Consider the following 11,824-nt stretch of genomic DNA (forward strand, 5'->3'; position numbering starts at 1 on the left):
TCCTTTTCAATATTTTCTATTGGAGCTTCCCTTATTCCTATTATCAAACATAATGATGCGACTCGAGCTTTAACGAGTTCTAATACGTAGCGCCAAGCAGTTTTAATGGAAAAATTGATCAAAACGTAGGCTTTGGGTACATTTTAAGCCATTTCATGCGCTACATTTTTTGGCAACGGACGCGAGTTTTAGTCATGTAGTATATATATTGTCTTCCCACCTCATTAAAAGTAACAGAAAATGTTACTCGACATTCTCTAAGGAAACTGTCATATACATTTCTTACTTTATAGAAGATACATACATATATTACAAATAGGTAAAGCCTAAAACACCATAGGAAGAGAAGTACTGGACGGATGGACAAATCAAAGAAAAAGCGAAGGGGGGGAGGAGAGTGATGCTTAGCAAACTTTATAAGGCGAACCACTGCATAATGTTTGATGCTATTGGATCACTTTTGAGAAGGTTGATAGGGAGTCGCAATCAAGTAAAGGTTACTCTTTCTAGCACAAGCTACTCCATCCGCCTCGGTCAAATCTAGATCACTTGGATTAATTCCAGTAGGGAGTTTCCAATCGAAATGATACAATAACTGAGCTAGTGGCACATAAACATTAGCTAAACCAAATGATATTCCAGGGCAAATTCTCCTGCCGCTGCCAAAGGGAAGATATTCAAAATTATTACCAACAAAATCTACAGAGCTCTGCTCAAATCTCTCGGGCTTAAAGCTTTCTGCATCATCCCAATACTTCGGATCTCTTCCGATAGCCCAAACATTAACCATTACTTTTGATTTTAAAGGAATAGTATAAAGATTTATATTTGTTTCTTCCCTGCATTCTCTTGGGAGCATAAGTGGAAGCGGAGGATGGAGTCTTAAAGTTTCTTTAATGACTAGCTTTAGGTATTTCAACTCCTCGACATCATTTTCATCAAAAGTTTCTTTCCTGCTAAAGACTTCTCTTACCTCTGCTTGAGCTTTGGCGAATACACTTGCATTCCTAATCATTTCCACCATGGCCCAATCAATTGTGGTTGATGTTGTTTCTGTTCCCGCAGCGAACATGTCCTAGGTTTATAAGCAAGTTACATTGTCAAGTTATCTCACGTGTGTTATTTATCTTGTACAAGCTCCTTGACCAACTTCTACTGAAATATTCAAATAACTTATTATCTACACCTGTGCCCCTAAATATTAATACCTTTATGTACTATAATGAAAAGAACATTTATTTATCTAGACCAAAATTATTTCTTTATCGTGATCTTTTGCTACTCTTTTCATTATCCTAGAATGCTAAGTTCTGATGGTTGACTTCTTCTTTTCATTATACTTCCAAAAGTGTAAATTTCAGCTTTATGAAAGCATGATTTGTAGTCATATTTGAAAGTTAACTCAATCGACTCTCTAAGTACCAAAAGTAATTGTTGAATATAATTGATGCAATAGGAACTTAAATGTATGCTAAAACAATACTCCTCCCTTTCAATTTATTGCGTGACATGAAGTCTTTTGAAATTTGTTGTCTTAAATATACCATTATATTTGTGTGATTATAAAATGTTTACAACGAATGATTTTAAACATGTTAAAATATATGTTTAGCTATAAAAGTTTGTCGTTAAGAATAAAATAAAAAGTATGAGTTAAATTATTTTCAAATTTAAAAAGAGGTTAGTCTTTCTGAAACAGACAAAAAAAGGGCCGCATAAACAGAAATAAGGGGACTAATTAGAGAAGACCTTTGCAATATGTAGTACTTACATAAATAATAGCTTTGATGTTGTCGTTGGTGATTGGAAATTGAAAGCCTCCATCTTTCATAAGTCGTAGTAGTACATCAATTAAATCTTCCCCTCCTAATTGACCATTAAACTTGCCATTGGCAAGATTTTTCTTGTGCTCATTTATGACATTATCAACAATGGCATCTATCTTATGGCGGAGAACCATAAATTTAGCCATCCTTCCAGTGAGCACATGAAGAAACTTTAGTGAAGGGAATAAGTCAGCCACATCAAATCCTTCCAATAAGGCAGTAACATTTCTCATTACTTGTATAAAATCGTCTTGCTCTTTGAATACTGTCCCAAATGCTGATCGGCAGATTATAAAGCTCATGAATAAAGAGATCCTTTTTGTGAAATTAACTGGCTTACCAGATGATCGGAAAAATTCAATGAGACGAAAAACTTCATCTCGTCTAATCGAGTTGAATGATCGAACATTTTTGGTACTGAGCACTTCCAAAATACAAATTTTACGCATTTGTCTCCAGTAATCGCCATAGGGAGCAAAGGCAACAGCGGAAGAGTTATACACGATAATTTCAGCTGCCAAAAGTTTTGGCCTAGATGCAAAAGCGAGGTCATGAGTTTTTAGTACTTCTTTTGCTATCTCAGGTGAAGTAACCACAACCAAAGAAACTTCACCTAGTTGAAGGTGCATAAGTGGCCCATATTTTTTAGCTAAATCTCTAAGGACACGATGTGGAAGTCCACCTACCATATGAAGCATACTTCCAAGAATAGGCAGTTTCCATGGACCTGGAGGCAATCTTTTGGCTTGGTTTTTGGAATTCATCCATTTCTTCACTAGCAAGAGGAAAGAAGCAAAAAGGAAAACGGAAACTAAGTCGAAGAACATCATTTTTTGAGTATGAAAAGTAAGGTTTATTTAGTTCAATTGGTTTTCCAAAGAGTTGTGAAATATGCTCTTTTATAGAGTTCTTGTCACGACCCAAAACTACCATGTCGTGATGGCACCTATCGTGGAACTAGGCAAGCCCACTCTTTTATCAAAATCAACCCAATATTTCAATTTTTAGCGATTACTTCAAGCTATTTAATTAATAAAACTTCATAAGATAAATCTGAATAACAAAGTCCGGAAAGAAAAGCCCGACCTCGGGGTGTCACTAGTCATGATCATCTACTCAGAACTATCCGATAATACTAAGACTAATACAGTCTGGAAAACAACTAATAACATCTATAGGAAGAAAGGAGGGAGAAGAGCAGGGCTGCGATAGCCGTGCAGCCACCTTGCTAACTTCAATAGATCCGCGACAGATGAAATTAACACTCGCTAGCACGTCCAACAATCCCTGGATCTGCACACAAGGTGCATGGAGTAATGTGAGTACGCCAACTCAGTAAGTAATAAAGGTAAATAAAGATTGTGCAGTACTGACGAGCAGTAAAACACATAAAGTCCACATCATGAAATCTCAGTAAATACAACATGCTTTCAAATCAGTATGTGAGTCAAATCATCTCGTTAAAAATTCTATTTTCGGTAAAAATCTTTTGAAGATATTTTCCAACAGTTCCAACAGACAGTGCAAAAGAGAGTAAAAGTGATGGAAATCATATACAGCCCCTCGGGACTAACATCACTCAGAATCAACCCCTCGGGCAAACCTCACATTCACTCGTATACAACCCCTTAGGCATATCTCATATCACTCACTCAGGATACCCGTGCTCACTGGGGGTGTGCAGACTCCGGAGGGGCTCCTACAGCCCAAGCCCTAAAACAAGCTACCTCGTGCCATAAATCAATCAGGCCCTTGGCCTGACTCAATCATGAATCAGTAACAACCTGCTACGGCGGGCAGCCCGATCCCATAATATCCCCTCGGCCTCACTCAGTCATAAACCACTTAAGCCACTCAGGCTATCAGTAAAAATAGGGTGCTCAACCCAAAATAATATTTTATATACATCAAAACGGGGTAATAAAGACTGAGTTATGAAATCAGTAAACATAGCATAACTGCGTATAGATTTTCAATCAAAATAGTGAGAGGATAATAATAAGAAAAGGCCCCTAAGGGTCCAAACAGCTCTGGCACAAGGCCCAAATATGGCATTCAACCTAATTTATAGAAATTCTTTCTAATACACATAAGTATCATATAGTTTTCAGTAAAATACACAACTTTATAGTTGCTACGGGACGGACCAAGTTGCAATCCCCAACGGTGCACACTCACACGCCCATTACCTCAAAGTAGTAAAACGATGTGAAATCTGGGTTTCATACCCTTAGGACTAGATTTACAATCATTACTAACTCCAAACCAGTCAAATCCCTACTCCGTGACGTCTTTGCCTCTGGAATCAGCCTCCTAACGTCTCGAATCTAACCAAAAGCAATACAATGCAATCAATATAGGCCAAGGAACCAATTCCATACGAAAAACTATCAATTTAGACCAAAATCCCGAAATTCACCAAAACCCGGCCCCCGGGCCCACGTCTCTGAATTCGACAAAAATCATAAAACTAGAAAGCCCTTTCACTCACGAGTCTATCCATACCAAATTCGTCAAAATCCGACATCAAATTGTCCCTTAAATCCCTAAATCAAACTCTCCAATTTTCCAAGCCCCAACCCCTCATTTTCATCCCTAATTCCAACTAATTACATGCTTAAACAACTGAAAATCACCATAATCACGAGTATTAGGCTCAAGTAACTTACCTCAATGAAAACCCCCTTGATTCCCTCTTCAAAACTGTCCAAAAGCTTCAAAATCTAAATAAAAATGGTGAAGAACACCCAAAAATTCGCGAAGTGTGCATTATATACCTTCTGCCCAGGCATCTCGCACCGGCGGCCTTTTTCTCGCACTTGCGCGACTGCTCATGCGGTCCAAACAACCGCACCTGCGGAAGTCACTTATTCCTCCAAAACCGCTTATGCGGTCACCACACCGCACCTGTGATCCTTCCTCAGCCTTCCAATTCCCCCATCTTCGGTTCCTTTCCGCATCTGCGACCATCGCACCTGTGGTCCCCACTCCGCAGGTGCAGAAACATCACAAGTAAGCAACTTCAGCTGCCTTATTCCACTTCCCATCTCTCCGTCAACCATTGGAATTCATCCCGAGGCCCTAGGGACCTAAACCAAAAATACCAACAAGTCACATATCAGCATAAAAACTAAGTCGAACCTTTGGAACACTCAAAACAACATCAAAACACCAAATTACCCTCGGATTAAAGTCTAAGAACATCTAAACTTCCAAATTCCGTAGAGGACGCCAAAACCTACTAAATCACCTCCGAATGACCTGAAATTTTGCACACACGTCACAAATGACACTACGAACCCGCTCCAACTTCCGGAATTCCATTCCGACCCCGATATCAAAATTTCCACTGCCGATCAAAAATCGCCAAAATTCCAATTTCGCCAATTCAAGCCTAATTCTACCACGGACCTCCAAATTACATTCCAGACAAGCTCCCAAGTCCGAAATCACCTAACGGAGCTAACCGGACCATAAAAATCCAAATTTGAGATTGTTAACTAAAAAGTCAAAACTTGGTCAAACCTTTCCAATTTAAAGCTTCAAGTTGAGACCATTCTCCTAAATCAATTCCGGATAACCTGAAAAGCCAAAACCGACGATTCACACAAGTCATAATACATCAGACGGAGCTACTCATGCCCTCAAAAAATCGAGCGAAGTGCAACTGCTCAAAATGACCGGTCGGGTCGTTACATCCTCCCCCACTTGAACATACGTTCGTCCTCGAACGTGCCCAGAGTTGTTCCAAAAGTCCTCAAATCGCTGTATAATCTCACTATGTACATACCCGGGTGTGATCCCACGTCACCCTATCCTATATAGGTCTGATAACACAACATGACTGAAATTTCTTAATCCAACCTAGCCCATATGACTTAGAATCCAATTACCACATCCGAAATTTTCTATAAGATCAGAATTCTAGTATCCACACACTGCATAAGTCTGAACAAGCTGTCCCCAGTCATAGCCATAACCCAAGATGAAATCACATGATATACCACATAATTCAAACACTCACAACGATGATTCCTAATCATAGCAGCTGCCCAATACAACCAAACGCTGGTAATAAACCTCTTATCAAACATGGCCTCGTTCTAACACCTTCATATACTGCCAACAATGAAAGAAGCACGTAACAACTCATAACCATTTATTGGATTAACCAGTTGTGGAACTCCCTCTCATTCGACAAGAACTGTAGCCAATTTCTAAGCCGAATAGCGATATTACCTTTTTAAATATACCGCAATCAAATTCGATAGCATCTATTCTAGCTCCAACGACCTCATCTTATCAAATACAAGTTACTCTACTGACATGCCACACCAATACTACCTAGAGCCACTAACCTTGATTCTGTGCACCAATACGCAACAACCCAAACGTACTCAAACATAGAAAATGACTTCAATGAGAAAATCGTCCCGCAAGCTCAACCGGTACCACCGCAATGCAATGATAATAACCCATCAAACGATGTAGAACCAAAACGCACGAATCTAACACAAGGATCATATCCCAACATAACTTCGCTATAATGCGCGATCCCATCCAAACACTAGTCCACATGAAATACTTCAAGCCACCTTGCTCAAAATCAATAACCACGCGCAATTTGAAATCAAGTACTCAAAGTGCATTACCATAACTATGGAGAAGCGATAACACAATGCCACCATCTGAAAAGAACATAGCCGACAGCCAATCAATCTCGCAATACCCGAATACTCATCTTGCTCAAATTCCCGCTATAAGACTTAATAGAACCGCACCATGTGTGCATATAACCAACGATTAACAACTCCTCGTAACATAGAAGGGTAATACTCAGATCATTTCAGAACACGAATAAGCTCAGCAACCACTGAATGGCACTTCCCTTGACAATAGCAGTTCGGAGTCAACAATTTCGACTCGATGCAGAACACACATCCATATTAGGCCCACCAATGAACCCAAAATTAGCTCTGGTCCCCTACGATAGATAAATAACCCTCCAAAAGTCTACCATGATTGAATCACAACACATACTAACCTCTGACTAACCTTGGCTACATTTTCATAGTCCACAGCCACGAAACAATCTACTCACGAGAACTCTCAGTCTCAAAATCCATAGAACATGCGAATTACCATCTTTGATCTCAACTTCACCGCCTGAATTCCCACACTTCGCCAATTATCTGTTCATCCCACGAGGAATACTTCTAAAATTCTTCTATGCCACAAGGCAAAAAATTGAACTCCAGCAGTCGATCAAACAAGAGAGTGTTGCAATACCAATGAAGTATCCATAGCTCAAACACATCACCCCTTTCTGAATGTATACTCTCATCAAACCATACCAATTAGTAATATTATTTACCTAATCATCTGAAAATGTCCATGCTGCCTAAGAATTTATGACCTTCCTTTCAAAACTGAACCGTGACCTTACACATACAAACCTCAATCCTACACAACATACAGCATTTGCCATGCCATCCTAGATAAATGTGCGAACTTCATAATCCACTCCGAGTCACAAGCAACTACTTACTCAACAAGCCAAGAACTTTCCATTTGATCCCATCTAGGAGAAAATCACTATACATCACATGATCCTCACATCAGTAGAAAATACACATCTCTAACCGTGGTAGAAACCATCAAGAACTGTCCGAACCCCATTGGCACAGAACAAAACCGTCGGGACTGAATCCTTCTAACATAACCAAGCTACGCAGGCCACTAAAAACCCAAGGGCATTGCCATGAAACACTTGTAGAAACTCATTACCTCATACACACCCAAAGAACTAATCATACCCATTACCATGCCGATCCAACCAACTACCAAGATGTCCTATCTATCTGAGTCCCTTCTGAATTACCTTCAAATTGATACTTCTCCTCGCCATAACACCACAATCCTCAACCCAAACTCACCACACGAGACCCAAGCATAAAACCACACCGCCCTAAGGCTCATAAGCCGCTGAATACCCTCTTAAATATCCCTAGAAGTACCACATTCAAAATACTCACCCTGAAAGACTTCCTGCGAATCTAAAGCCATTACCTCCACCTTCCTGATACTGATATGTAGAATCCATAATGATATAGAAATGCTACTAGTCTTGACACCCTCTAATGTAAACTTCAGTTTCTAGCCAAATACACATCCTGAAGATCCCCAATTGTTACATATAAATATTGAATCCATTAGAACCATTCTCGGGAGTCATCCACTTTACTCAGGTCTCAATTAAAACTGATCAGACAAACCGAACGACTTGTGCCCCATTAGTACAATAACACCTAAGGAAGTAACCCATTCTTCTAAGCAGCCGAGCGATTTTCCTACTCCATACACGTTACATCCCTTACAACAACAACTAAATCATCCAATTTTCCTCATATATCCATAAAGCATTGCACAACCCTTATCCAAAATTTCCTTTACTCGAGTAATCCTTGACCTCAACCTCTTTAAACCACAACTAATTCACCAGTATATCTCAAACTGAAACCAATACAACACATAACCGTGCAATCAACTGATCAATAGCAGACTCCCCCCACTTGGCTCAAAGCCATAGATCAAAACACACAATGACTCATGATGCCCATACTCTATTACTTCCATAATGCCATAGTGAGATTCAGCTAAATCCTTCATAAGCTCATGCAACGAAATCAATCTATACCTCAATTTTGCAAATCTCGCATTCACCCTCGTAACAGTGAAGACAACTCTCATACGCGATCCAAACTGAAACCGCAACACATATAATTCACTGGTAAAAGAGGACTAACTACAAAACAACATAGGGATCACACGCCCTCAGGACACCTCGCAGGAGATAACCCATATGCTTCGTCTCAAACTAACATCTCTTTGTACCCTTCCACCGTCATAAACATCACGCGATCACTTAATCCCCATAAGTCTGAACTCATAACACAACATAAAGATCTACCTTACTCCACAACAAAACTACATGAGAGGTCCTTCAACACACCCATAGCTCGAGGCCATACGCCAACTCAAGACAGAAGTCAAACACCCTATAGTCCTTGCTACATCTCCAGCAAACTCTTCTTGTCACATTCAAACAATCTGAACACATCTCGCAATCAAATCATACTCACCCCATAGTCATCCAGTCACAAATCCTAACAATAAGGAAACAAACGGGTATATAAGTCCCGAATGCACGTGCTCACACAATCGAAATCTCAATACTCAAGCCACAAACAAAACCCGACCTCAAGTCCTCCAGAACGGCCTGCCGTCAACATGCCAAAATCACATCTCACACATCAATCATGGAACTCACAAACCGCCGAAGCACAGATAATACCGAGCGCTCATGTTCGCATGCGTGGAAAGAATTCAAAGAGTTACACTTCAAGCTTAATTAATGTCGCACGAAAAGAATTCAAGAATGTGAAGTTTCCTAAGGGTTCTATAGCCTCTCGAAGATAAGTACAGACGTCTCAGTACCGATCCGCAAGACTCTACTAAACCTGCTCATGACTCGTGAGACCTCTGTAACCTAGGCTCTGATACCAACTTGTCACGACTTAAAACTACAATGTCGTGATGGTGCCTATCGTGGAACTAAACAAGCTGACTCATTTACCAAAATCAACCCGATATTTCAATTTTTAAAGATTATTTCAAGCTATTTAATTAATAAAACTTCATAAGATAAATATGAATAACAAAGTGCGGAAAGAAAAGGCCGACCACGGGTATCACTAGTCATGAGAATCTACTAAGAACTGTCCGATAATGCTAAGACTAATACACTTTGGAAAACAACTAATAACATATATATGAAGATAGGAGGGAGAAGAGCAGGGCTGCGATGGCCATACAACTACCTTACTAACTCCAATAGATCCACGGCGGATGAAATCAACACTCGCTAGCACGTCCAGCAACCCCTAGATCTGCACACAAGGTGCCGGGAGTAATGTGAGTATGTCAACTCAGTAAGTAATAAAGGTAAATAAAGACTGAGTAGTAGTGATGAGCAGTAAAACAGATAAAGTCCACATCGTGAAATCTCAGTAAATACAATATGCTTTCAAATTAGTATGTGAGTCAAATCATCTCGTTTAAAAATTCTATTTTCGGTAAAAATCTTTTAAAGATATTTTCCAACAGTTTCAACAGAGGCTCAATGCAAAAGACAGTAAAAGTGATGAAAATCATATACAGCCCCTCGGGCATAACATCACTCATACTCAGCCCCTCGGGCAAACCTCACTGTCACTCGTATACAGCCCCTCGGGCATATCTCATATCACTCAGGGTACCCGCGCTCACTGGGGGTGTGTAGACTCCGAAGGGGCTCCTACAGCCCAAGCACTAAAACAAGCCACCTCGTGCCATAAATCAATCAGGCCCTTGGCCTCACTCAATAATGAATCAGTAACAACCTGCTGCGGCGCGCAGCCCGATCCCATAATATCCTCACAAAAACAGGCCCTCGGCCTCACTCGGTCATAAACATCTCAAGCCACTCAAGCTATCATTAAAAACAGGGTGCTCAACCCAAAATAACATTTTAAATGCATCAAAATGGGGTAATAAAGACTGAGTTATGAAATCAGTAAACATAGCATAACTGAGTATAGATTTTCAATCAAAACAATAAGAGGATAATAATAAGAAAAGACCCCTAAGAGTCCAAACAACTCTGGCACAATGCCCAAATATGGCATTCAGCGGTTACCACACCATACCTGCGGTCCTTCCTCAGCCTTCCAATTCATGCATCTGTGGTTCCTTTCCGCGTTTGCGACCATCGCACCTGCGGTCTCCACTCCACAGGTGCGGAAACATCAGAAGCAGCAACTTCAGCTGCCTTATTTCACTTCCCATCTCTATGTCAACCATTCGAATTCATCCCGAGGCCCTCGGGACCTAAACCAAAAATACCAACAAGTCACATATCAACATACGAACTTAGTCAAACATTCGGAACACTCAATATAACATCAAAACATCAAATTACCCTCGGATTCAAGCCTAAGAATTTCTAAACTTCCGAATTCCGCAAACGATGCCAAAACCTACAAAATCACCTCCGAATGACCTCAAATTTTGCACACACGTCACAAATGACACTACGAACCCACTCTAACTTTCTTAATTCCATTCCGACCCTGATATCAAAATTTCCACTACTGACCAAAAATCGTCAAATTTCCAATTACACAAATTCAAGCCTAATTCTACCACGGACCTTCAAATTAGATTCCGGACGCGCTCCCAAGTCCAAAATCACCTAACGGAGCTAATCGAACCATAAATATCCAAATCCGAGATCATTAACTAAAAAGTCAAAATATGGTCAAACCTTTCCAATTTAAAGCTTCAAGCTGAGACCATTCTCTCAAATCAATTTCGAATAACCTGAAAAGCCAAAACCGACGATTCACACAAGTCATAATACATCAGATGAAGCTACTCATGCCCTAAAATGATCGAGCAAAGTGCAATTGCTCAAAACGACCGGTCGGGTCGTTACATTTCTTGTTTTGGCAAGAAATGGGATTCGTAGTAAAGACAAATACGAGATATATTTTTTGTTTATAGAAATTTTTATTTTTCAAAAGTCTGATCAAAATAGTAGGTCTTTGTTTATTTCCCAGCTAAGCTTTCATCTCAGAAATAATTTAGCTGATAGGAACACTGTCAAATGCAGCTTCCAGAACTTTGATTTTAATAAGGAAGATGTCACGACCTAATTTTTAACATGCCGTGATGACGCCTATCACAGTACTAGGCAAGCCGACAACCACAAGTAACTACGCATTTTAAATTGAAAACATGATGTAATAAGTTTAACACTGAAAAATCTCATAATAACTGATAAGAATAAATGCGACTCAATTACAAATTCCCAAAATTCGGGTGTCACCGAGTACATGAGCTACTAAATGTCAACATAGCCAAAACTTCTAATACAACTATCTGGAAAGATAGAACAA

The 11,824-nt window shown here is 39.9% G+C and overlaps 1 protein-coding gene across 2 annotated transcripts; it reads right to left on the reverse strand.

Moving 5' to 3' along the window:
- Nucleotides 1–224: 224 nt before the first annotated feature.
- On the reverse strand, nt 225–2,688 carry LOC109237919 (premnaspirodiene oxygenase-like). 2 transcript variants are annotated; one of them, XM_019404313.1, is made up of 3 exons: nt 1,772–2,688; nt 974–1,075; nt 528–659 (listed from the first exon to the last, which is right to left on the reverse strand). In XM_019404313.1, the coding sequence occupies exons 1-3, from the start codon at nt 2,654–2,656 to the stop codon at nt 618–620; spliced, it is 1,029 nt and encodes a 342-aa protein (XP_019259858.1). In that variant the 5' UTR covers nt 2,657–2,688; the 3' UTR covers nt 528–617. The 2 variants fall into 2 exon arrangements, with proteins under 2 accessions (XP_019259857.1, XP_019259858.1); XM_019404312.1 differs by having other exon boundaries at nt 225–1,075.
- Nucleotides 2,689–11,824: the final 9,136 nt, after the last annotated feature.

Source organism: Nicotiana attenuata, unplaced genomic scaffold, assembly GCF_001879085.1.
Source record: "Nicotiana attenuata strain UT unplaced genomic scaffold, NIATTr2, whole genome shotgun sequence".
NCBI classification, from domain to species: Eukaryota; Viridiplantae; Streptophyta; class Magnoliopsida; order Solanales; family Solanaceae; genus Nicotiana; species Nicotiana attenuata.

Bases quoted from the DNA above. Each gene is read 5' to 3' on its own strand.
- LOC109237919 (XM_019404312.1), bottom strand. From the start codon at position 2,656: ATGATGTTCTTCGACTTAGTTTCCGTTTTCCTTTTTGCTTCTTTCCTC. The intron at 1,076-1,771 runs GTAAGTACTACA...TTATAAACCTAG, and splicing joins ACATCAAAGCTATTATTTAT to GACATGTTCGCTGCGGGAAC.